Raw genomic sequence first — 27,857 nt, forward strand, 5'->3', positions numbered from 1 at the left:
AGCACATGCTATTAAACTACAAGGCCTCAGGGGAGAGGTACTGCAGGCCTCTGGCCTAGTAGCTGCAACCAATCAGAGTCAGCATTAGAGACTATTCAGAGTGTGATCTTTTGCATATAGAAGCAGATGTGACAGGAAACATAATGTGCTACAGAATAAGTTTGTGCAGGAGGGAAGGGTTCCTGGGAGCAATAGTCTGCAGGAGTTACAGAGAGGAGGAGCAATGATCTGCACGGTGATGCAGGGAAGAGACTGTAGATGTTATATATGTGCATCATTTCTTCAAGGCTCAATTAAAGTTCTAATTTACAAATATGATGGCAAAGTAATTTGATCTATAGGCATCCCATATACCCTTTCCCCAACCAAGTTATATCAACCCAAGAAACAAAAACAAAACAAAGCAAATGACTGTTCATTGTCTCAGAAGTGATATATGAAGGTCGGGCAGCAATTCGATATGGTGGATGTTAGTAACTAGTGGCAACACACCGCTACATATATAATACAGTAAATATGCATGCAAACAAATATGTCGTTATCTAGGGGAGGAATAAATACAAGACATGTAAAAAATATATAAAAAATTATATATAAGTATAAATAGTACATGAATGAAAAAAATAAAACTTTTTTGTAAAACATCAAGAAAGTATAGGTAGTTACATGGCTACCACTTATACACATCAATTGTCCAAAAAAAAATGATCAAGAGTTCCCATAAAATGTGTGTAGGTGAATATGTCTGCTTTTTAAAGCTACTGCACAAGGATTTCAGCATGTGAATGTATCGCTTTTACCTTTGTAAATTAAAACTAAAAAATCATACTGTGCCAGTGCAGTTTCTCTTGTATTTAGATCTTTAGAAAATCATGTCTAGCTTCAGATGAACATAATATTAAAGGGTTAGTTCACCTTTCCAAAAATATTACCTATGCAGTCAAGGGGCACCTGTTTTTAAAAAAACAAGCTGTGAGCTTTGACTAAAGTTGAATAATGCCCTTGCTATAATTGTAGACTAAAAGTCCTAGAGTTGGCATCCCCCATCGTGCCTTGTTGTTAGACATTGCTAAGACACTCCTAGCCATTACTGCTTGCCCCCACCATAACAGGAGTGAGCTCTCACACCCTCACACATGTTTAGTCCACTATTTTCTCCAATGCTAAGCTTAGAGCTACTGCTAAGGGGGGCAAAGCGCATGCAAAAGGTTTTGAATTGGCTGATAGTGATTTAGAAAAGCCCTAGCAACAGGGCAGGACAAGATCATGCCATCTCTGAGATCTCTGTACCTCTTCACCAGGCTGAGGGAGGTACATACATTGGTGTACCTTTAAAGCAAAGGCATTATTTAACTTTGGTTAACTTTGTCCAAACCAGAAGTTCAGTTTCTTTCCAATAACCAGTTAAGCTTATAAAAGCAGATATTTGCAGTAAGTGAATTAAATGGAGTGGGTGGATATAGCACAGCATATATAACAGAGTCATCCAACAGGCAGTGACTCACTGCTCATTCAATGATGTGTAAATTCCAATCTAAGATACTGAACTTTGTAAACAACAAAGAAGTAAAGGAAGTAGTGGAAGACATGTGAAAAGGGAGAATAAAATTCCCCCTGCCTTCTTGATTAAAATTAAATAAAGTCAGTCTTGATCATACTGCACAGAGAAAAAAAATATAATAAAACACCACACAATTCTTTTTTAGGTTGCATTCACACTTCAGCGTTTTGAATTGCGGGCAGATTTGCTGCAAATCTGCCCGCGATTTGAAAGCGCCGATGTGTGAATGACAAATCGCGGGACTCGCATTTGAGATGCCATTCCTTTGAATGACACCTCAAATCGTGGTGCAGGTCTGCCGCGATTGTCACGCGATAAACCATGCTGCAATCACGGCAACACACATCGTGGGAAGCATGTCGCCCAAAATTAGCTCCTGAACTTGGATACAGCCTAAAGTCTCTAAACTGAGCTTTTCTTTTTAGGCTATACAGTATGAATCAGTATTTGTTCTTGTTTTCTTAGCTTATGTTGCCTGAAAAGACTAAATACGTGAAAATTGGATAGAATGTTATCCAATTGTCTATTACTGAAAGGTATTTAATTTTAGGAACATTTCCTAGCTTTAGTGGTCATTAGCAAGGTGTTTCTGTGAGATGTCTATTGAGCTGATCAAGAAGACCTTTTGCAGTGTTGATGAAGTACCTTTGATAAATTCCACCTCCCTTAATGCAGTCCACCTAGTGAAAGACTTACCGTACCTTTTTTAGCAATCTTTACTGTGCAGCCATGTCTGTTGCAGAAAACCCTTTAGAAGAAAAAAATTCCCAGTGGGTTCCTCCTTCCCATGCATAGCACGCCCGCATTTATTCCTCCAAGGCAGGGGTCTCCACACTTTTCAAACAAAGGGCCACTTTATTGTCCTTCAGGCTTTAGGAGGGCCGGATTGTGGCTAGCATGGGCAGAAAATGTCATGGGCCCAGCATCAGTGAGAATAAATATGGCCTCAGGGTTGGTGGTCATTAGGAGGAGGAGTATACCCCCAATTAGTAGAAGGAATAGTATCCCATCATTGGTATCGGTGGAAGATATAGCGCCCCATTGTTGGTGTCAGTGGGAGGAATTGTGCCCCAAGGGCTGGATAAAGGCTAGCAAAGGGCCACATCTGGCCCTCGGGCCACAGTTTGGAGACTCCTGCTCCAAAGGATGAACCAAACTCCGCTGGACAGTTGGTGGCCATAAAGGTGCAGTTGTTTTTAAAATTTTAATTTAATGCATTTAAATTAAGCATGCATATTACTTAATATTACTTAATGCATATTAAGTTAATGTCATTTCTTCTTTTCGTTCTTATATATTATTAATGGGTAAACTATGCAGGATTTGAGTCCATTTTGTATGCTTAAAAAGTGATGTATTATATCTATTTTCACTATATATTCTTACATATAGTAAAAACAGATGCAATACATAAAGTATGTGGGTTTTATAAAAACAATTTCAAAGAGCACTGTGAGTTTTTCTAGAAAGACAGCATAGCAGAAGCAACCTGTCTTAACCACTTCAATACCCGGCCATAGTCATATGACGGCCACAGATGGGATCTCCCATCCTGGGTGGACATCATATGACGGCCTCGGTATTGTGCCGCTCCTGCGGGCCCCCTAAGAAAACAAGAACAAATACTGATTCATACTGTATAGCCTAAAAAGAAAAGCTCAGTTTAGAGACTTTAGGCTGTATCCAAGTTCAGGAGCTAATTTTGGGCGACATGCTTCCCACGATGTGTGTTGCCGTGATTGCAGCACGGTTTATCACGTGACAATCGAGGTAGACCTGCACCACGATTTGAGGTGTAGGATTTTTCGACATGTATTATCAAACCACTCCCAACCTGCTCAATACCAATGTTTTTGTTAATGTATATAATTTAAGGGATGCTGGTGCCATTCTTTGTTTGTGTGCACTATTTCCTGGCCCAGTAATATTATATAAGAAACAAATGCTTTTGTTAAGTTTATCCATGTTCTGTCTGTTAATTTTTCTCGAGCTGAAAAAAATAGAGAAATTAAAAAAAAACGGAAACCTCGGATGGTGCCCCCTCATAAAATATACGTCACTGCAGAGTTTTCATGGCAGATGGTAAAGAGAAGTTAATACTGTTGAAAAAGTTGTTTTTCCTTAAATTATCCCCACTGCCTTCTGACTGCCATGATGGATCTCCAAAGTACGTATGTAATGTCTCCTTCCATTCTGTCCCTTCTCTAAATCTTTCCCTTTCATGATCATCTTCTCTTCTGCCCTCATCCCCATTCTGAGTTCTCAGTGGTCCATGAACATGCTCAGCCTCTTCTATTGATCTAAGTTGCCAACCGTCAGTATTTTTACTGGTAGCCAGTAACAGGAAAAGGTTGCCAGTAAAAAATTTGGGTCTGACACTCTGCATGCGCAGTTCTGGTCCAGGGCCAGCCGAGACCATCCAAGTGCCTGAAACAATGTGTTTGGACGTCACTGGTGGGGGGCGGTGAGTCTGGCCAAGGCGGTGCCTGAGCGTGTTGTGTGATGTCATGGTGCATGGGAGCCCAGCAGAGCAGCCGGAGCCTCGTGTGTGGGTCTGTGCGACGGGAGCAAGGCAAGATGGGAGCAGGACTGTCAGTGCTGTTTGGACTGGAGTGGACTGAAGGGACCACCTGGCATGGAGATAGACTGTCACTGTGACTCAGGAGGGGACATGTCGTGTTGGTGAGGTGTCATCATCATCCGTGCTGATGCACATTGCTATCAGTGTCACTGTGAGAGTCAATTTCATGTGTGTCCACCGCCCATTCTAATTTCTTGCCCTCCTGAGTCTTGTCCCTGAGCTACTTACTTACTATATTAAAAATAAAATAGGAAATATGTTTTTTGTCTTAATATCTTGATCTTAAATCACATTGCTAATTGCATAGTGTACTTATTTGTAGCCTAAATACTAAAATTTGCACTTAAAACTGTAATTTTGTAACTTTTGGTAATGCCAGTAAAAAACTTGGCTGTACCAGGTAAATTTGGGTGTTGTGTCAGTAAATTTCAATCTGGTAGGTTGGCAACCTGCAGTCAACTTCTGCTCTTCTTTACCTCATGGTATTCCATAGTCATTTATCACTCTTCTCATTTTTTTATTCCCTACGTTGATCAATGTGCACTCTGTCTTTTATTGCTCTCCGGCCCATCAGTTGGCACTGTGCTTCCTGTATATCCTCCCAGTCTACAGTTAGCTGCCACTCTTAATGCCCTTTATTACCCCCTGTCCATGGTCAGCTCTTCCTCTGCATCTTTACTCAATGGCTTTCACCCTCCCACCATGATCAGCTTCCACTCTATTCCCCCACAATCACTTTGAGTTAGTCAGCACACCTGACCAAATCTGTCTCCAGATGTAATATTGTCTGATTGAGCTGTAAGCCATACCAATCATGCACATTCATGGGTATATATGTGCTTGTTTTGAAGCGAAAACAATTTATACCGTAAAGTAACAAACCAACTATGAAAAATAACTAATGCAACTTTGTGAATTAAACCTATTCAAAAGCAGGTGTAGGCAATCTTTTGAGCCAAGCGTTATGAAAAATATTCAGAAGAAATTGAGAACGCCAGATATATAATGCAAAATGTCTATTTCACAATTTCAATCACAGAAAGGAATGTTTAGTAAGTAAATTGTAATGGGAATAATAGCAATAAATGAACAGCGAGGCTTTTCTGTAGAGTTTGAATAACCATAAACATCTGTGTTAGTGACTGCAATAATAACCTTGAACATTGGTGTCAAAGACAGCAATAAAAACCCCATCGTTGTTGTCAGTGGCTTTAATAATAAACCCTAGGGGTTGGTGTTAGTGCAGTGAAATATTTTTAGGATTGGTGTCATTGCAGCAAAAAAAAAAAAAAACAACAAAAACATGGATTGGTTTCAGTGCAGCAAAAGAAAGCCCAGGATGGGTGTCGGTGCACCACATATCTGCAGCAAAAACAGCAATAACAAGATTGTCAGTGCAGCAAAATAATAATCATAAAAAAAAAAAATGATGGTTCACTAAGGGTCAATAATCACCATACAGGACTCCTCTGTACACCTGGGGCCCCTCCATCACTAGGCAGGATCCCTATGTGCACCAAGAGCCACTTCATGACCCCCATACGACCTCTCTAGATACCAGGTGCCTTACAATCACCACGCAGGGCATCTCTGAGCACCAAGGGCCTTTCCACTGCACAGAACCCCTCTCTGCACCAGGGGCCCCTCCATCAGCACACTGGGCCCTTCTGCAGGGAAAGATCTTTGGGAGAGACTTCTATTACTCTACTGATGTATGCTCTCTACAACGTGAGTCTGTGTCTGACCAGACCTGATTGGGGTTGTGCCGGTCACATAACTAAAATAAATGTTTCATATGTGCAATTCAAATTAGATCATTATCAAATAACTGTTTTACAGCTCCTTATAAATTTTTATTGAATTTCAAATGTGTATTTTTGGCCAAAATATGGTATAGGCAGTCAGACATGATTGACACTAGCTTTCATTTTGTTCAGACGGGATCTGCATCCACGGCTCCTTTGTTTTACTTTACAGGTATTATTATATATATTTAATATTGCTTTATCTTAAAACGAAGTGTTTTTTTTCATTTCCTCTGAGTACTACTGTATATCCTACCCCTATAGCGTTTACCAATAGGAGGACATGGAGGAGAAGGGAGGGAGGGGAGTGTTATTTACCACTGTATACACACCCATATGTATGACTTTATAGTAATGTAGGCTGCACAGACAAGAAATGAAAAGCTTAGCTAAGTTGAAATTGAGCATGCTCTGTAGAGGACAACAGCTGATCTACACAATCTTAGACTGCAGTGGGGACATAGAGAAGATTGGAGGGATAGCTGAAGGCAGGATCAGCCAGGTATTTCACTCTACACAAAATAAATGCTTTGTGAGTATGAACACTCTTTTATATAGCATGTAATTAAGAGTTTGTCATAGTCTGGGTTTAGCTGCACTGTGAGTTTATTTTGTTAAAAAACTTGCCTCTGCTGTGTTCACCAGCTTCAAACTGCAGGTCACATGATCGTTGTCAGCTCCACAGCAATGCACGGACCTGCCGATGGGCATGTCCAGTGTCGGGGGAGTAAGTCAAAATCAGAAGTGACATTGCCGTTGAGGTCCTGTGATTCCATGGCAATGGAACACAATCAGGCTTAGCCGTAAACATCACATCCCCCTCCCTTTCCCCATCTGAGAGTTAGGATTGGTGGGGATTCTAAGTGACCATGGAAGATACAGGCACGCCTGTGTCTTTGGCGTGATGCCACAAGATGCAAATTGACTATGGTAGCTTGGATTGGCTGCCATGCTACCATGGCCAGTTTACTTGTAGAAGGAGCAGCACAGGCAGGATCCACAAGGTATATTACAGCATATATATATAGCAGGAAATACATTTTATTTAGAGACAGTGCAATGTTTTTTATTTTTGATTTTACAAACACTTTCACTAACTAGGTTATGTTAGAAGCTGATTGCCTCCATGCACAGCTGCACCAGATTTTACACTCTCCGGTTTTACTAAATTAGATACGTTGGGAGCTCACATTTAGGGTTCCTAAAGTATCTAATAATTGTGCTTTTGCATGCCATTCTGTGTACCAGAAGGAGAGACGTTATTCTCTCAAATGTCTTCAATATATTGAAGTTGCAGTCACTGTAGAAGCTCTAAAATTAGGGGCATCTCTGCTGATTTCTATTATCCAATCATGTACAAGCAAAAATGCTGTTTTTTATTTTCCTTGCATGTCCCCCTCAGATCTAAAGCGGATGCACTTCAAAGTGCTCTTGAAATGCACAGTGGATTTGCCTTTAGTAAATCACTCCATTGCCTCCAGAGCCCGAAAAAGCTGGCGGTGTGTATTTTTTTCTGCTTTTACCTGTATCATTTTTTACACATGAATATTTGCACTTTAAACTGGTTGTTTAATCACTTTTATATTGTTTGCAAATATAATATTAGATGGTAGTCTCATATAATGCCAACAATACCCATATTCTATGTAAATCTATCAATGCACAAGTCTATCTTCATTGTTAATTGTTATTCTTTCCATTGTTGAGTATTTGAAGGTTGGTGAATCACAACTGACGGTATTGGTGGTAAGAAACACCATAACAGATACACCATAAAATAAAAGTTGGGAAACAATGGTATATAATAGTAATCTGCAACAAGGGTCACAAAGAGCACACATATTACCTCCCATTTCCAAATTTTTACCAATATCCAGACATTATTTCTAATATTTTCTTTATTATTTTTTCTATCTGTATGCATTTTTAATTTAGGTGAAAAATATGGATGAATACAACAGCAGAGCGAGAAATGAACATGTGTGTTTTGCTATCATCTATTCTTAATGAATGTAGATAATTCAAATCAGTGCTCAGTAGAAGCCATATTAACTGGGAATGTATTGTTAAATTATTAAAAGCATAAAGCTTGTCTGTTTAATGCATTTTCAGTGCATCCCATTCACTGAGCCAAGCAGCTAATGCATCAAAGCAAGGATGATGGTGTGAAGATTCATTAATTTATATGGTTTTGGTCATTTTCAATTTTCTTTCTCTGCCAATTTGCGATGATACAGAGGAACCATTTAAATTATAAATCAATTTTACCAAAATGTTGAACATTTGATATGAGATAGTAACATTTCCAAACATTATTATTTATATATTCCATAATACTTGTAGTAGATGTCTGTTTCCCAACTTTCATGATTCTGTTGTTACTCCCACACATCTCCCACCCTCTCATTGATCCTTGGCATTCCTCTGCAGTTTAAGAAGTTTAAAGATACTATAAGAAGACTTGTGACTAGTGGCGGCCAGTCTATTAGGAGCGCACGAACACTGCCTCCTAATCTACATGCAGGGCTCCAGACACATGGATTCCAATGGGGGAGGTGTTTTTTTCTTGAAGCACATGATTAGAGCCAGAGGCTCTATTAGGCTTCAAAAATGGTGGGCTCGGGGCGCAGAGCACTGTGCTCCGAGGCCACCCAGTTGTGTGAAAATAGTGAATGAATATTTGCTACTGTAACACTGATTCTCCTCCCAGACAATCAGGAAGCGTGTCCATCACCCAAAGGGCCTGGTATAGATGGGGGGAGGGGGCATGCTGTTTTTTTCTTTTATTTTTAATTGCCGGCATTTTACATTTAGCTGTCTGTGGGGAAACCTGCTGACAGCTGAGGAGTCATTGGTTGTTAACCAGTTGCCGACCGCCGCACGCCGATGTACGTCGGCAGAATGGCACGGGCAGGCATAAGGACTTACATGTACGTCCCTTGCCTCCCGCGGGTCGGGGGCCCGATCGGGCCCCCGCCCGGTGCCTGCGGCGGTCGGTTTTCGTCCGGGAGCGATCCGGGACGAGGGGGCGGCCATTCATTCATGGCCACCCCCTCGCGATCGCTCCCGACGAATAGAAATCCCCCGTGACATCACTTCCTCTCCTGTAATGTAAACACAGGAGAGGAAGTGATGTATTCTCTCCTCCGTGTCGGTATTTTTCGTTCCGACACGGAGGAGAGCGGATCGGTGAGTTGCACCAACACTCTACACACACAGTAGAACATGCCAGGCACACTCACACCCCCCCTTTACCCCCCGATCACCCCCCCAATTACCCCTGCCCCCCAGTCACAGTGACACCAATGTCATTTTTTTTTTTTTGCATTGGTGTCATTTGTGACTGTAATAACTGTTAGGGCAGTTAGAGTTAGCCCCCTTTAGTTCTAATGTACCCCCCTAACCCCCCCCAATAAAGGTTTAACCCCGTGATCACCCCCCGTCGCCAGTGTCACTAAGGCTGGGTTCACATTGCAGCGGTTTATGAGAACGAATGTGATTCGCACCGCACTGCAGTGCAAATCACATCCGATCTCTGTGCGATTCGAGTTCAGCCATTCGCCGCACCCGCCGCACCCGCCACACCCGCCGCACCCGCCGCAAATTCGCACGGGACCCTTTTTTTGGCCCGCAGCAGAATCGGATCGCATGGGTGTTCACACCATGCGATCCGAGTTTGCAGATCGCACTGCGATATGCGAACTGATCTGGGGGTGTCAGTAACATTTCACTGACACTCCCAGCAGTTCGCATAGGGCAGTGTGAACTGCCGCCGGGAGGCATGCGATGCGGGAACCCGCCGCGGATTCGCGGCGTTTCCGCATCGCTCCAGTGTGAACCCAGCCTAATAAGCGATCATTTTTCTGATCGCCGTATTAGTGTCACAGGTGACGCTAGTTAGGCAGGTAGGTATTTAGGTTCGCCGCAGCTTTTTATAGCGCCAGGGACCCCCATATACTACCGCATAAAGCCCCCTGATTGCCCCCTAGTTAACCCTTTCACCAGTGATCACCATATAACTGTTACAGGTGACGCTGGTTGGTTAGTTATTTTTTTATAGTTTCAGGGCACCCGCCATTTATTACCTAATAAAGGTTTAACCCCTGATCACCCGGCGGGTGTCATTTGTGACTAATAACTGTTAGGGCAGTTAGGGTTAGCCCCCTTTAGTTCTAAGGTACCCCCCTAACCCCCCCAATAAAGGTTTAACCCCGTGATCACCCCCCGTCGCCAGTGTCACTAAGGCTGGGTTCACATTGCAGCGGTTTATGAGAACGGATGTGATTCGCACCGCACTGCAGTGCAAATTACATCCGATCTCTGTGCGATTCGAGTTCAGCCATTCGCCGCACCCGCCGCACCCGCCGCAAATTCGCACGGGACCCTTTTTTTGGCCCGCAGCAGAATCGGATCGCATGGGTGTTCACACCATGCGATCCGAGTTTGCAGATCGCACTGCGATATGCGAACTGATCTGGGGGTGTCAGTAACATTTCACTGACACTCCCAGCAGTTCGCATAGGGCAGTGTGAACTGCCGCCGGGAGGCATGCGATGCGGGAACCCGCCGCGCATTCGTGGCGTTCCCGCATCGCTCCAGTGTGAACCCAGCCTAATAAGCGATCGTTTTTCTGATCGCTGTATTAGTGTCACAGGTGACGCTAGTTAGGCAGGTAGGTATTTAGGTTCGCTGCAGCTTTTTATAGCGCCAGGGACCCCCATATACTACCGCATAAAGCCCCCTGATTGCCCCCTAGTTAACCCTTTCACCAGTGATCACCATATAACTGTTACAGGTGACGCTGGTTGGTTAGTTATTTTTTTATAGTTTCAGGGCACCCGCCATTTATTACCTAGTCTCACTAGTGTACCCCTAAATTTAGGGGTGTCTACTTTCCAAAATGGGGTCATTTGGGGGGGGTTTGTGCCATCTTGGCATTTTATGGCCTTCAAAACTGTAACGGCCTTAGAAAGCCTGAAGGCGGTGCTTGGTTTTCGGGGCCCCGTACGCGGCTAGGCTCCCAAAAAGTCCCACATATGTGGTATCCCCGTACTCAGGAGAAGCAGCAGAATTTATTTTGGGGTGTCATTTCACATATGCCCATGGCATGCGTGAGCAATATATCATTTAGTGACAACTTTGTGAAAAAAAAAAAAAAAAAAAAAGTTTGTAATTTTCCCGCAACTTGTGGCAAAATATAAAATATTCCATGGACTCAACATGCCTCTCAGCAAATAGCTTGGGGTGTCTACTTTCTAAAATGGGGTCATTTGTGGGGGTTTTGTGCCATCTTGGCATTTTATGGCCTTCAAAACTGTAATAGGTAGTGAGAAGTGAACTCAAAAATTTACGCCCTTAGAAAGCCTGAAGGCGGTGCTTGGTTTTCGGGGCCCCGTACGCGGCTAGGCTCCCAAAAAGTCCCACATATGTGGTATCCCCGTACTCGGGAGAAGCAGCAGAATTTATTTTGGGGTGTCATTTCGCATATGCCCATGGCATGCATGAGCAATATATCATTTAGTGACAACTTTGTGAAAAAAAAAAAAAAAAGTTTGTAATTTTCCCGCAACTTGTGGCAAAATATAAAATATTCCATGAACTCAACATGCCTCTCAGCAAATAGCTTGGGGTGTCTACTTTCTAAAATGGGGTCATTTGTGGGGGTTTTGTGCCATCTTGGCATTTTATGGCCTTCAAAACTGTAATAGGTAGTGAGAAGTGAACTCAAAAATTTACGCCCTTAGAAAGCCTGAAGGCGGTGCTTGGTTTTCGGGGACCCGTACGCGGCTAGGCTCCCAAAAAGTCCCACATATGTGGTATCCCCGTACTCAGGAGAAGCAGCAGAATTTATTTTGGGGTGTCATTTCACATACGCCCATAGCATGTGTGAGCAATATATCATTTAGTGACAACTTTGTGTAAAAAAAAAAAAAAATTTTTTTTTTGTCATTATTCAATCGCTTGAGGCAAAAAAATAAAATATTCAATGGGCTCAACATGCCTCTTATCAATTTCCTTAGGGGGTCTACTTTCCAAAATGGGGTCATTTGGGGGGGGTTTTGTACTGCCCTGCCATTTTAGCACCTCAAGAAATGAGATAGGCAGTCGTAAACTAAAAGCTGCGTAAATTCCAGAAAACGTACCTTAGTTTGTAGATGTGACAACTTTTGCGCAGACCAATTAATATACAATTATTGACTTTTTTTTTACCAAAGACATGTGGCTGAATACATTTTGGCCTAAATGTATGACTAAAATTGAGTTTATTGGATTTTTCTAATAACAAAAAGTAGAAAATATCATTTTTTTTCAAAATTTGCGGTCTTTTTACGTTTATATCGCAAAAAATAAAAATCGCAGAGGCAATCAAATACCATCAAAAGAAAGCTCTATTTGTGGGAAGAAAAGGACGCAAATTTTGTTTGGGTACAACATTGCATGACCGCGCAATTACCAGTTAAAGCAGCGCAGTGCCAAAGTGTAAAAAGACCTCTGGTCATTTACCAGCAAAATGGTCCGGTCTGAAAGTGGTTAAGGCTTCCTGGCAAGCTCCTTAACAGCCAGCTATTCTTCACACAGAATTCGGATCGGTCAATCAATTTTTGTCTGTTTCAAATTTGAATTGTTCAGCAAAATTGGAATTCGGTAGAAAATTAAGAAATTAAACTAAGCAAGTTTTTTTATTCTGCACGTCAAGCGACTTTGTAGAGCACAAACAAAACAATCACATTGGTCAAAACCAAAGTCGTACCAAAGTCACACTCATCCAAAGTTGCATCAAAATTGTATCAAAGTTGCATCAAGTTGCACTGTAAAGTCGCAATGAAAATTACACAATTTTGAAGGCGCACAAGTGTGAACAGTCTCCTTCTGTGCCACCCAGCAGTCACTAAGACTTCTGAGACATTGATTAGTATGACACCCGCTGACAATAAGGAAAAATTATATTTTCATTTGGATTTATAAAGCACCAGCAATACCTTCAGTTTCTAGAATGTGATTGCCACATGATAGATGAGCAAACTAAGTCTTTGTTTTCATGAGAAAATATTGTAAATACATAAGGGACCTTTAAAGCTATTTAACTAACACCTCAACCTTTCAATTTTACATGCCCCTTCAATAACCTTTCAGCATAGCTGCCTTTACATGGCTTGTGATTAATGTCCTCTCTAAGCTCAGGCTTCCTTTGAAACTACATAGTTGTAAAAAAATTCAATGTGACAGTCTCTCCTCCAGGACAAATGGAGATACATTGATTCTCAGCACATAGGATCCCAGGAAAAATGAATACTTACTTGGTAGTTTGCTCAGTTCATTCATAAATTTGTCCTTCATGTCGGAGAAGACATTATGCTTGGTTGATATATCTGTGCCATTTTGATGGGACTCCGGCAAGACTGTTGAATGCGTTGTCTGCTCAGATGCAAACTCGGCAGATCTACGCTCCTGGCTCATTCTGGAGCTGTGAAAAAAAAAGAAATAACAGTAATTAGGTGGATAACACATAAGAAAATATAATGTATTTGTCAATCTAATGTAACAAATGCATTCTGCCTAATACACAAAATGAGGAAGGAAAAAGGAAGTATTCTAATTAGTATTATTCAGGATTTAAATAGAGCCAACAGTTTGGCTATCAGGGGTGAGCTGATGGAAGAAGTGGAAGTACAGTTGTTCGGTGGAGGTGGGATAGGCTTCTTTGAAGAGAGCGATTTTCAGGGGTCGCCTAAAAGTGGACAGCATAGGAGATTGCTGGACAGATTGGTGTAGTGAGTCCTATAGGATTGGAGAGGCTCAGGAAAAGTCCTGGAGGCGAGCAAAAGAGGAGACGACAAGGGAGCTAGAGAGCAGGAAGTCTTGGGAGGAACGAAGAGAACAATTTGGTTGGTATTTTGAGACTAGGTTGGTGATGTAGCTTCGGGCCAAGTTGTGGATGGCTTTGCAAGTTGTTGATATTTTGATTTTAATTTGCTGCGTGAGTGACAGCTAATGGAGGGATTGGCAGAGATAGGTGGCAGATACTGAATAGTGGGTTAGGTGGACAAGTCTGGCAGAAGCATTCATGATGGACTGAAGGAGGGATAGCCTATGTAAAGGTAAGTTAATGAGGAGGGAGTTGGAGTAGTCAAGGTGAGACTTGGTTGGTGATGTAGCTGCGGGCCAAGTTGTGGATGGCTTTGCAAGTTGTTGGTATTTTGATTTTAATTTGTTGCGTGAGTGACAGCTAATGGAGGGATTGGCAGAGATAGGTGGCAGATACTGAATAGTGGGTTAGGTGGACAAGTCTGGCAGAAGCATTCATGATGGACTGAAGGAGGGATAGCCTATGTAAAGATAAGTTAATGAGGAGGGAGTTGGAGTAGTTAAGGTGAGAGATAACCACCATTTTGCCTTTGCAACATTCATAGCAAGAACCTTAGTCTCTGCACACCAGAAAACCTACCTAGTTTCTGCACAAACCTTTATTACCTTTCGACTTCTAGAACTTCTAGACTAGTTTAAATGTTATAAACTACAAGGGCATCCACAAATCAAAGTACCTTCTCAGGTTCCCCATACAAGCTACCACCTACACATGGTACATTTCCTGAAAACAAAGGAGCTGCAAGGCTTGAAATCACTTTGCCTAAGCCCCAGTACACACTGCAGTCCACACAGCTAGAGACTGTGTTGTACTACAGTTATTGGTGAGACTGTTTTATGTAACATATAACTCCTGGATTGCTCACCAGTTCAAAAGCCTGCCTTTTTAAAAACACAGTCTAGTTCAGCATTTGATGACCAGACTGTACACTTTGCAATAATATTTCCAAAGATGTCAATTCTGAGAACACAAAACTGTTCCCCCACCAGGATATAGAATGACAGACCCTGCTCACCGTGACATTAGACACCAGTTTTACAGCTCAAAACACACTGGGGATCAGTTTCCACAGGAACATAACAAAGAATCATTTGCTTCAATTTAACTAGTGAGTCAGACACCCTACGGCCCCATTATATACCGCCTTTATTATTAGAGTTTTTTGACATCTCAATTACCAGGAGAGAGTACTGTAATATTCATACTAGCTTCCTTCTAATATGTACTATAAAAAGCTACAGTAAAAATAAAAAATAAAAATACAAAACGAAGAAAGGTATAGGGTCCTGTAATGTCACAAAACTCATCCGTTACAGTATAAAGAGCCTGTTAGCCTCTAAAAACAATTTAAAAAAATACACCAAATACACCAAAAATAAACCAAAAGTTCCAAATGCCATTATAATCTCCTCTTTGGTGGCCCATGTCTCCTACCTTCCTTCTATTCTAGCACTGCACTCTTACTTATGACTTTGCAGCATTCAACACTTTCATTGTCAAGTGCTTGTGACTGCTTTCTCTGACCCAAATGTCACTACAGGTCTTGCAGCGATGCAGAGGTCAGAAAATAGCATTTTCTGCAGCATGGCTGTGACTCCCGGGTGTCTTGGATGCTGAAGAGACTGCAGAGCTGGACAGGGAGAAAAGGTAGAGGAAACAGACCGCAGTGAAAATAATGACTCTTTCTTGCACGAAACGAAGTCCCCTTTCACACTGGCACCACTCGTTTTAGCGCCGCTTTATCGATGTGTTAGCGGTGCTTTCAGGCTGCTAGCGTGCAGCTTTTAACCCCTGCTAGCGGCATAAAAAGGGTTAAATGCTCCCAAAAAGCATCGCTACCAAAGCGCTTTGCAGGCACTTTGCAGGCGCTTCAGCAGCGGTGCCCATTAATTTCAATAGGCAGGGGCCATGTAGGAGCGGTGTATACACCGCTCCTAAACCGCTCCAAAGGTGCTGCTTGCAGGACTTTTTCTAACGTCCTGCGAGTGCACCACTCCAGTGTGAAAGCAGTCGGGCTTTCACACTGGGGCTGCAGGGGAGGCATTTTTCAGGTGCTTTAGAGGTGCTATTTTTGGCCCTTTAGAGCCTGAAAAACGCCTCCATATACATTCCACATTAATATTTATACTATCACCGTGAAAAGGACTACGAAGCCCCCAATGCAATGTGGTCCCGCATTGCATTGTTGGAATAGCAGTAATTTTCACTGCATGATGCAGAGTGTTTTTACTTATGTATTGTGTGTTTTTTAATGAAGTGTTATTGGCGATTTTACACTATACGAGCCTGGTGCTCTACAACTTTTTATTTTTGGTAACCCTAAGACCCCTTTCACACCACACTGCCGATAGCGTGGGCGGTAAAACACCGCTATTTTTAGCGGCGTTTTACCGCCGGATTTGCGGCGCATTTCGGCCGCTAGCGGGGCGCTTTTAGCCCCCGCTAGCGGCCGCAAAAGGGTTAAAATGGGGAGCAGCGGTGGAGGAGCGGTAAACACGCCGCTCCTTCACCGCTCCAAAGAAGCTGCTGGCAGGACTTTTTTCTGATGTCCTGCCAGCGCACCGCTGTAGTGTGAAAGCCCTTGGGGCTTTCACACTACACACAATGCTGCAGCTTCTTAAGGGCGTTTTGCAGGCGCTATTTCTAACACTATAGCGCATGCAAAACGCCCTGGTGTGAAAGGGGTCTAAAATGGAGGAGCATCTGTCAGTGGAGGTTGCCTGGAGGATCCTGGCTAATATAGTCAGCGTTCACTCACATAAGCGATTCCTGACGTCTGTGATACCCACATGTGGGTTGAAAGGACACGTGGTGTTTTTCTTCTGTTTGGACTTCATATTTGGGTTCCAGAGATAAATGCTTGTGTTGCTGTATGCCAGAATTTATCTTGAATTAAGGTATATTATTTGGTGTTAGACTTTCCTTATTTTGGTGCATAAACTTTATATATTTTTGTATTTATTCTTTATGATATATGAACTAGCTGCACATTTATGTCTATAATTCACTTCATTTAAGGTAGTGTGGCACTTTATAGACATTCCCTTCTGATAAGAAGAAATCCAAGGTTGAAATGAGCAGTCAATTCAACATTAAACCTTTTCAAACCATGCACCTACTAACGCACCTGTGTCCCTAAACTCTTCATGACTTGGTGATAAATGAAAATGCAGAAATTTTATGACTGCAGTTAGCATATTTTATGAAGCTGAAATAAAAAGTGAAATTTCGGCCCTAAAATTACAACACAAACAATTTCTAGAATCAGCTCATGCAACAAAGTTCACACCAACCCACAAGGATTTACTGAAAAGTCAGAAGCAACCTGTTTTTGTACTCCAAAGTATTCTGCAGATGATTCTACAGAAAAAAACATTATCCAATATCCTTGAAATAAGCAGCAATCAGGATAAAATCTCCCATAATCCTTTATAAATGAAAGAAAAATCCAACAGTATAACTTAAAACTCTACAGTCTTCTCCCTGAACACCGTCCTTCCTTTCTTTTGAAGACAGTCAATAAGGCTAAATTCATATGGTTGTAGGGGTGCAGATAGTTTGCTGGACGAAGCAACACTCTGTGCTATGGCAGCATACAAACTGGCTGATTAACTCACTGCTCCTCCACCGCTCCTCCAACGCTGCTCCCCATTGAAATCAATGGGGCAGTGCTGCGATACTGCCGGCAAAACGCCACTCTGGTGGCATTTTCTAGGCGGATTTAACCTCTTTTCGACCGCTAGCGAGCCATTTTACTGCCGACGCCACCTGCGGCTCGGCGTGAAAGCCATCTGACAGTCTCTCTCTACACTAGGTGCTCCCTTCAGTCCACTCCAGTCCAAACAACACTGACAGTGCTGATCCCTGGCAGTCAGATAATCTTGTCTGCAGAAAATGATATTCTCTGACCTCTACATCTCTGCTAAGTCTTGTCCTGTGAGACCAGGAAGTGATGGGAACGGTACAGCAGCTGAGAAAGCGCCAGAGTGGTAACAAGATACAGGGAAAGCATGTGGGTGGTAGTGGGCTGTTTTTTACCTTAATGCAGAAAATGCCCTAAACCTGAACTTCATCTTTTGTTACACTTTACATAGTTTGTTTGTTGTAAGAAATAGTGTCATGTAGTATGGAATTCAGCTTAATAAAGTTGGCTTCTTTGAAATTTAGTTTTCTTGTCCTACCCCTGTATCTCTTTTTCCTATTTATTGCAAATGTAATTACTCTGTGTTCATGGTTTCCTAAGTTCTGCCTTATGCCGCGTACACACGACAGGACTTAAGTCCGGCAGACTTTCGACGGAGTTCTGACGGAGTTCTGACAGAGTTCTGACTGACTTTCCGAATGAACGGACTTGGCCACACACAATCACACCAAAGTCCGATGGATTCGAACGTGATGACATATGACTGGACTAGAATAAGGAAGTTCATAGCCAGTAGCCAATAGCTGCCCTAGCATCGGTTTTAGTCCATCAGACTAGCACACACACGAGCGGATTTCTGGGTCCGGCAGAGTTCTGTCGGAAAAATTTGAAACATGTTCCATTTCTAAAGTCTGTCAGACTTTTGCAAATCAAAAGTCCGCTGCAGCCCACACACGTTCGAATAGTCTGCCGGAATCATTCCGTCAGACTTTTGATGTTGAAAAGTCTGGTCGTGTGTACGGGGCATTACTTGTACATCTGCAATCATCTTTGTGTTGTTTGTAATTAGTAGGTCCAGAAGAGCATTTTTTTCTAGCGGAGTTTCCAACACTGCGTTTACTGTCATTGGAGTTTTCTACTTAAAGTAGAGGGCCACCCAAAAAAAAAAAAAAATGCATTAATAATCTTAAAAAAATAAATAAAAAAATAAAATAAAATTTTAACTTACCTGAAACCGCTCTTGCTAGGCAGTCTTCCTAATCTGCTTCTTCTTATTCCGCTGCGCTTCCTCCTCTTTAGTGAGTGGCCTCATTGCCTTCTGGGACATGTGTGTGTCCCAGAAACAATGGAGCCATTCACAAAGCGCTGCGTGACTCGTGCATGTGCAGTAGGAAATGGGCAATGAGGCCACAAGGCTCCACTGCCTGTTTCCCTTTGTTAAGATGGAAGCGCCGGCAGCTGATCCGATGTACGGAACGGCCTCAGGGCAGCAGACATCGCGGGATCGCTTGACAAGTAAGTGTTATTATTAAAAGTCAGCAGCTACAGTGTTTGTAGCTGCTGACTTTTAAAAAGAAAAAAATCTTGGCCGGAACGCCCCTTTAACTCATTTAGTTTGAAGATTATATTGGTCACTGTTTACCATTATCTTATAATAATTCTAAAATTATGTTTCAATACCTAGCATTTGACAGATATAGCCAGTATTTGGAGCGCTTGACTTTTTTTGTCTTTTGCATATTTGTTGCATTGGTTTCACAATTTAAAAAGATTCTAAATAAAAATTATTGAAGCACAAAACAATACACAATAAAAAAATAACGTAGCACAAGAAAACATTCAGACACATTTGGATATATGTAAAATGTAATGCCGTACATAATGGATGATTGCTCCCCTTTAATGTTCTCTTCATAAGAAAAAGACACTAAAATTATTTAATACATCTTGGATATTACAAGCCATGTCTTGACATTTGGTGCCTTTGGAAAAAGTTAAGTAATGCAACATGCAAAAGTGGTTATTATGCCATTCTAACCTGTATACACCATCAGCACTGCCTCCTATTGTAGTATCCCCCTCTGCGTGTGATTTATAAAAATAAATACTGCAAATACCTAATTTCACTGCAGAGATTGCGATCATATGACCAGCCAGCTTTCTCCTTTCCTCCTCTGAGAGATGCAGCAGGCGGGGCTGAGATTCCCCTACTGATGTCAATCTGGGGGGGGAGGAGGAGGGGGGGAGAGGAGAAGAGAGCTGACTGGTCATGTTATTGCAATCTCGGCTCTTATATAAAGTATTTAAAGCATTTATATTTATAAATCATTCACAGAGGGGGACACTGCAATAGGAGGCAGTGCTGATGGTGCATACAGGTTAGTGTTATGAGAGGAGCAGGAAGGGGGGGGGTCTCACACACAGACAGAGAAGGGAGGTGGGAAGAGGACACAAGAGCAGAGAGGAGAGCAGATAACAGGCTGCTGATGACGGAGGCACGTAAACTGACCACGGTGTCAGGGCTCACCAGCCATGGTACATCGTGGTCAATTTACAGAGGGGTGGGTAGAAACTGGTAGGAACAGACAGGTTTTTTAGGTGTTACAGGGAGTGAAATGACACAGTACAAGCACTGTGTCATATAACGTCCTTTAAAGGGGCAGGATCCTCTTTTGGGGGGATTTCTAGGCCTTAAGCTATGTATAGCTATGTATATTCAACAGGGCATTGCTAGTTTTATATGGAGAAGCAGATGCCCTAGAATCAACAGATTCATGGTATACACTCCTAAAACGAAGTATGGTCTGGGAAAACCGAAACTCAGTATTTATCACCACGCAGCAAAAATTGCCCACTTAGCACTTACCACAATTTAAGTAGTTCACCCTAATACTAAAATCTCTACATCTACTAGCATCCACAATCTAAGACTAACCTATCTAGTCCTGTAAAGAAGAAATCGCCATACATATCTTTTCTGAAGCCGCTCTGGTCCAGTCCTATGCTAAGCTGTCAGCAGTAGCTTCTCTGTGGAAGCGGGTGCAGAAGAGGTAACTGACAACGAAAGCCCCATAGTAACTCTATGGGTGATGTCATTTCCCATTAGTTTCCCAGCCATTGTCAATTGTCTCTTCTGCAGAGCTTCCAGTGCTGGAGACCAGACTGGTTCAGAAAAGGTATGTACAGTATAGCGATTTCTTCTTTACAGGGCTAGATAGGTTAGTCTTAGATTGTAGATGCCATTAGATTTACAGATTTTAGTATTAGTGTGAACTTCTACTTTAAAGACCCAACTACACACTTGGTTGATATGGAGGCATTGTCCTGCTCTGTAGGCTTGTTAGTGGCTCTGATCTGGATTCCTAGTAGCTTGTGTTCTCTAGTGTTATGTCCTACTTTCTCATGCTCCTTGGCTATATGGGATAGACATAAGGTGAGAAAAAGTTCTGCTAACTTCCCAAACCTTTGTCTCCTCTATTTCATAATCCAGAGTTTATCCTGGGACTATTCCCACACGTCTTTCGTTGGTGGGTTAATAAAGGCTTGTTGTGAGTAGGACATTTCTTATCAGGCGATAGTTTCCACCCTCTGAATTATTATAAAAGTAAACTGCCAATGCCTCCTTCAAAAATGGTGATATACAACCAGATTTCCTCTTACCTCAGGGATAAATTTACAAGAGTCAATTGTCCTTCATCCCTGATGTTATTTGAAAACTCCTGTAAAACTAGAGATCCGTTGAAGGGTCGAATTTGTAGACTTGGACTACAATCTCTCTTATATGGAACACTAGGAAAAAGACCTTAATATCACCTTCAACCTACAAGATTGACAAGACGTAGCAAGTAATCTTTCTATGATCTCTATCAACGCGGTCTTGGTGGAGCTAATTATAAAACTCTAATGAGATGTCAAAGACTAGCAAAGATGAGTGCATAGGCTTAGCCCCAGTGTTTCAGGAACTGCGGCCAGTCAGGCCCCATTGTTCATATTTTGTAACACGATTTTTGGATTAAGACATTTAATCTTTTTCAGTTAATGGTGTGAACATTTTTAGATCACCAGAGATCGCTCTCTTCCAGAAATTGGATAATGAATTCCGGAAAAAGTCTAACCGTTTAATTTCTTATATGATATTAGCTATAGCTATAGTGCTATTGGAACCAGTCGATGATAACATTTGACTATGTTAAACAAAAACTACACTGGATCATAATTAATGACAAATTAACACGCACACAACATAACAACCAAAATAAATTTGACAAGATGTGGTAACCATGGATGCAATGTGTTTTATTTACTAAAGGAAAAAAAGATTGTGCACTTTGTAAATGCAGATGCACTCTTTTTTCTTAGTAAATGTAAAATGCAGTTAAACCTCACTTTGTAAAGAATACCCAATCAGGTGCAAGGAAAAAAAAGAAAAAGCATTTTTGCTTGCACATGATTGGATAATGGAAATGTTTTTGTTTACTCTTTATTATCTAAACTGGTGCAATACCAGTTATTTACTACATCTCTACTCTCTGTTGTATACGGTTCACATGAATATTATGCTATATTTATTATGAGACCTCCATCTCCCCAGTCTAAGTGGGTGAGGGGTTACCAAGCAGTTCATATTGGTTTACCCTAGGCTATCCTTTTTTACTTATATTATCCGAGCCGGGATATGATGTAATATTGCTTATTGTTATGACACAGGTTCTACCCTGAAATCAGTTTCGCAGTGTCTGTTCTGTGCCCTCCTGGGGCCTTTGGTTAGTTGGATGTCTGTCTAGAACCTATAGTTTAGACAGGCATTTAGCAAAAGTGATAGTTCATCTGTACCTTACTTTTGTTTTTTTTCTGTTACGATGGAATTTGGTAAATATATTGTTTATTTGCTAAAAAACTGTGGTCTTGACCATTTCAAGGTAATTGGCTCCAGTGTCATTTTCAGATGAGGCCCAATTGAATGTCCCTTATATGTGTTCTTCATGCCTATGCTTTTTGGCAGTCATCATGTTTTTATCCACAGTCTCTGACAAATATTACACCTAATCTTATCCAGAAGTCTGTTACTATTCCAGCAAAGAAAGTGTTGATATGCCAGACTATTTTTGGATGGTTTAAGTCCCTTAGGTGTATATCTGTCTGCTACCAGACTTCCAGGCACAAACATGTCAACAAAACACTAGGTCACAGCTGTTGCTCTCCGACTGAGGAGCATAGACCTATGTAGGAGAAACATAATAGGAGAATATACTTGGGTCATGACAGAGATCTTTAAATCAATTAAAGGAATCAACCTAATTCACATTTAATTGAAAGTACTACGTAACTTAGACCAACACTGACCCACACACAGACTATAATTTTTGCCCTGTAAAATGATTTAGCTCACACTAAGCCCTTGTACACACGGTCGGAGATTCCGACGGAATGTGTCCGTTCGGACCGTTTTGTCGGATAATCCGACTGTGTGTGGTCTCCATCGGACTATTTCCATCTGAGTATCCGACGGACCAAGTTTTCCAACTTGTCGGTAAAATTTTCCGACAACATGGTCCGATTGGACTTTGTCCGATCATGTGTAGAGAGTTCCGATCAGACAAAGTGCCACGCATGCTCAGATCAAATTCCTACATCAAAGCTATTGGCTACTAGCCTGAACGTAGTCCCATAGTAACGAAATAACGTCATCACGTTCTGAGCGTTCGGATTTTCCGACAACTGTGTCCAACCGTGTGTATGCAACAGTTTTGGACAAAATCCGTCGGACAAAATCCGTTGGAAAAAATCAGACGGATTTGGTTGTCGGAATGTGCAACCGTGTGTACAGGGGCTAAGAATTCCAGTGTAAAACAAAATCTGTGGATGCAGTAGTTATTAAATCAATACATTTGTCAGCTACAGGTGCTTCAGCACACCTTATTTTATTTCCTAATATCTGTATTTTTTTTTCTTCTAAAGTTTGTGTCTAAACTGCTGTGCCTCTGAAATGCAATCCACTTTTCAGAAGCATTTGACAGAAGGTGACACCTCCGCGCTGCCTGTTTTACCCCATAATTCATGCACCAATGCACTGCAACCACATGCATGGCACACGGGTTGTTTGTGGCACTGCCCAATTTACTTGATTGGGTCAAGTTCAACAGCGGCACTGCCCGCTAAATACAACAAAAGCAATAGTTTTTTCCATAGTCACAATGCTTAACTTTGAACACTGTGACTTTGAACTGACTTTGCAGCTTGGGGGGGGGGGGGGGGTGCTAAAAACACAGCCACAAGTCTAAACAAGCCCTTAAAAATAATAATTATTTAATTATTTATTTAATTATCAACGGAAGTCTTCCTACCTCCTCTATCTGGTAGTCTTTATCGCATCCTCCAAAATTCAAAATACTAACAACTATGTACAAAGCCATCCACAATTTCGCCCCAGCTACATAACTAGCTTAGTCTGTAAATACCAACCTACTCGTTCTCTTCGTTTGTCTCAAGACCTCCTGCTCTCTAGTTCCCTCATCACCTCCTCCTATACTCGCCTCCAGGATTTTTTAAAAGCCTCTCCAATCCTATGAAATGCCCTACCCCCAATCTGTCTGCCTATCTCCTACTTTATTCGCTTTTAGATGATCCCTGAAAACCCTTCTCTTCAGAGAAGCCTACCCTACCCACACCTAACAACTGTATTTTAATTTTCTCCATCAGCTCATCCCTCACAGTTATTACCTTTTTGTTTCAACTAGACCCTCCTTTCTAGATTGTAAGCTGTAACGAGCAGGGCCCTCTAGTTCCTCCTGTATTGATTTGTATTGTAAGTGTACTGTCTGCCCTCATGTCGTAAAGCGCTGCACAAACTGTTGGCGATATATAAATCCTGTATAATCATAAATAATAATGGAAAACAATATTCACAGAAGTACCAAATATTCTGGATGGGAAGGAGATGGTAGCCCTGAAGAGGACAATGCTTCCTAAACAGCTCTAGGCATTCGTAGTTTTATCAGTTAATGTTCCTTTACACAGTCTATGGTCCATTCAGTGGGCATGTATAAGGTTTACCTGGCAGGATTCTATATCCAGAATCTCTCTAAAAAAAGCTATATTTTGCCCAAAGAGGAACTGATGATACCACATAATATCAGCTACTATCGCACATGGCAAATAGCCCCCCTGATTTCACATCACACAACTTCTAGCACCCCATTATGAATCAGCATTGAGGCATATCTTTTCATACCTTTGGTGATAGACACAGTTCTATAAACTGCTCCTGACCTCTGTAAACATATTACTAATAGTGCGCAAACATTGGTTGAAAATATTGGATTTCGTAAACTGTTATCACCCCATGTGTCCCTTGCAACTTTAGCAATTTCTTCCTCCAGGACGCGAAGAGCTACATTGATTTTTGTGGTGGTTTAAAGTAGGTTTTTGTCAGCTCTTGACTTGTTGACTATGTGTGATATATTAACCTCCCTGGCAGTACGATTATTTCAGATTTTAGGTGCTGAAAGCAGTACCATTATTTTGCATGGAAATTTGCCGTTTTATATTGTAGTCCTGTAATTCTTAGGAATAACTCATTTAAATCTGTCCACACCAGAGTCTAGGACATCCTGGGTATGATAAAGTTTGAAAAATGAAATCATGAATTATAATATAATAAATAACTATAAATAATTATACCAAATAATAATATAACAATAATAAAAAATATTCAATAATGTAATCAAATCAAAAACACTTAAATTTGCTCTACTTTTGTATTTGATGACAGATCTCCCCACAAATCCCTACTGTTCAATCCTGCGAGTGTTTCTAATTTATTATCGCTGTTTTCTAGCTGGTCTAAAACCATTTTTGATGTAAAGGGACAGTTTTAGTTGCTATGGACAATCTCCAGTTTCCAGGCATAAAGAACTGTTTTTATAATATAAAACTGCATGCAGGACACTGGACAGAACACTACGGACAAAGGGGATGTGAAATAATTACATACAGCAATGTAAACTGTATGTAATTACATTATACTGTATGTAATGTGTTTGTTTTACTTTTTGAATTTGGCGCTGTTCTCCGTCCCCGTGCGTCGCAACGCTTGCAGGGAACGGAGCCCGGCTATGTGATAGATAGAGCGGAGGATGGCTCACTCGTACAGCGGGGGGACATCGCTGGATCCAGGGGACAAGGTAAGTAACCTCTTCCTGGATTCAGCGATGCAGTCCCGAGTCTGGCTCAGGGTTACCGCTAATGGTACAAAATTTTCACCCTGAGCCAGACTCGGGAATACCGCCAGGGGGGTTAAGTTTCCCCTTGTTCAAATCCCTTCAGTTTTGTGATTATGTACAATCAACCTCTAAACACACCGGATTCACTTCCTGAATCTTACTCCCTTTGAAAACATATGTTCAAAGTATTTGTTATTCTTTGAAAAAGTAATTTGGTGAAGCGGGTCAATCGTGACATCAGACGCACTGCTGAGAGTACCTGCTTGGACATCTTGGATGTGTGCAGTGCATTGTTTCCGATTTATGTAAGCATATTGGTGTGGAATAAATGCTTCTAGCTGATAAAATACTACCTTCATTTAACTCTTTTTACATGATATTACCATTCATGTTGTTTGGGATTGGGAACACCTGTTGATAAAAACTATGGATTACTTTGAATTTCAAACCACATATATAGCCCTTTATACAGTGGGCAGCTGGTCTGGTAAAGTAAGAGTGGAAGCATAAATATACGTATTTTCACACAGAAAGTGGTTGGTTTGGCACCTTTTTACACAGAGGAATGTGAGCACATTTTGTTGTTGTTTAATATTAATATTTATAATGGTATTACACTATCACTGAATTTAGTTTTTTTGGTATTACGACACTAGGTAGTTTAACAGTATGGATGACTGATGGGAAGAAAGCGTTTAGGGAGGGAATTTTTCTATTTGGTAAGGTAAATTGTCCAAGGGGAAAATTTCTGCACAGATTGCACTAGGTGATAATAAAGCACACTCACCTATCAAATGTGAGCACAATATTTAGTTTTGGTTTGTGAATTTTTGAAAGGAACTATACTATCTATTTTTTGTTTTTTTGGTTAATCTTGCCTTTTTGGATATAACAAATAATCTGAGGATTTTTTTATTTTATTTGCCCCAGGGTTGAGGGAGGGGGGTAAGAGGGGAAGTTGAGGGTAATGGAATTTGATGATAATGTGTAGAAGGAGGTGGTGTAAAAAAAAACTCTTAACAAATTGTATGTAATGTTTTTATAAATGTGACATGTATAAAGATGAAAATGAAAAATAAAGAATATAAAAAACAAATAATCTGAGGAGGAGTGGAATTTGATGAAGTAAAGACACAACACACACGGATGGTTGTTCCCATCAAGCTTTAGTTTGACCCATATGTCATTCTATCTGGTGGGAGCATATAATAACCTTTTGGGCTATTTTGAACACTGGGACATATTACTTAAGCCCTGTTTTTATTTATATCTCACATAACAAAGTAGAACAATTAAAAAAGGTCTGGAATGTATAGATCCCTCATTATTTTGGGGGTGATTTCAATGATTCTCTATGGAATTTAACCCTCCATAGATTGATGCTCAACTGTTTATCCAGTCCCCCCTCCCCTCTCCCCCACTTTCCTCTCCACTACTCCACTACTTCACTACTCCACCACTCTAAAAACATGTGCTTGTCTTTTACTTTATAGTACACATCTTCCTTGCCTTGGAGAAGGCCTGAGGGGGGATGCATTGTTAGGGAACTCCCCTACTACAGTACTCAAACATTTTTGACAAGGGTACCCTACATCTACTGTTACCATAGTGCCCCTTTGAAAGAAATGCTCACCACTTATGCTGTAACTGGGACTGTATACAGTATATATTCTCGTCATGTGCAACACCTTGATTTTTATATTTATGTATTTGATGTCTACCCAAGATGTGTATCCTTATATGTTTGAAGTTCATTTAAGCTTTTGTGCTCAAAACTCAAAACTCTTTCAATAAAAATACTAAGTAAAAAAACTGTTTGCACAAAAAAGCACCTCACACAATCTTCCACATTTTCTGCACCCACCTACAGTATCTCACAAAAGTGAGTACACCCCTCACATTTTTGTAAATATTTTATTAAATCTTTTCATGTGACAACACTGAAGAAATGAGACTTTGCTACAATGTAAAGTAGTGAGTGTACAGCTTGTATAACAGTGTACATTTTCTGTCCCCTCAAAATAACTCAACACACAGCCATTCATTTCTAAACTACTGGCATCAAAAGTGAGTACACCCCTAAGTGAAAATGTCCAAACTGAGCCCAAAGTGCCAATATTATGTGTGGCCACCATTATTTTCCAGCACTGCCCTAACCCTCTTGGGCATGGAGTTCAA

General features: G+C 41.2%; 1 protein-coding gene across 1 annotated transcript in view; it reads right to left on the reverse strand.

Moving 5' to 3' along the window:
* LOC143934165 (synaptotagmin-1-like) overlaps positions 1 to 27,857 on the reverse strand; it is a 381,736-nt gene that overhangs the window by 182,964 nt on the left and 170,915 nt on the right. Inside the window, exon 2 of the mRNA XM_077457544.1 lies at positions 13,246 to 13,412. Coding sequence (XP_077313670.1) covers positions 13,246 to 13,405 — 160 coding nt within the window. The 5' untranslated portion in view covers positions 13,406 to 13,412. The remainder of the gene's footprint in view (positions 1 to 13,245; positions 13,413 to 27,857) is intronic.

This window comes from Lithobates pipiens, unplaced genomic scaffold (genome assembly GCF_037356315.1).
Source record: "Lithobates pipiens isolate NorthernLeopardFrog02 unplaced genomic scaffold, aLitPip1_a1.2 Scaffold_27, whole genome shotgun sequence".
NCBI classification, from domain to species: Eukaryota; Metazoa; Chordata; class Amphibia; order Anura; family Ranidae; genus Lithobates; species Lithobates pipiens.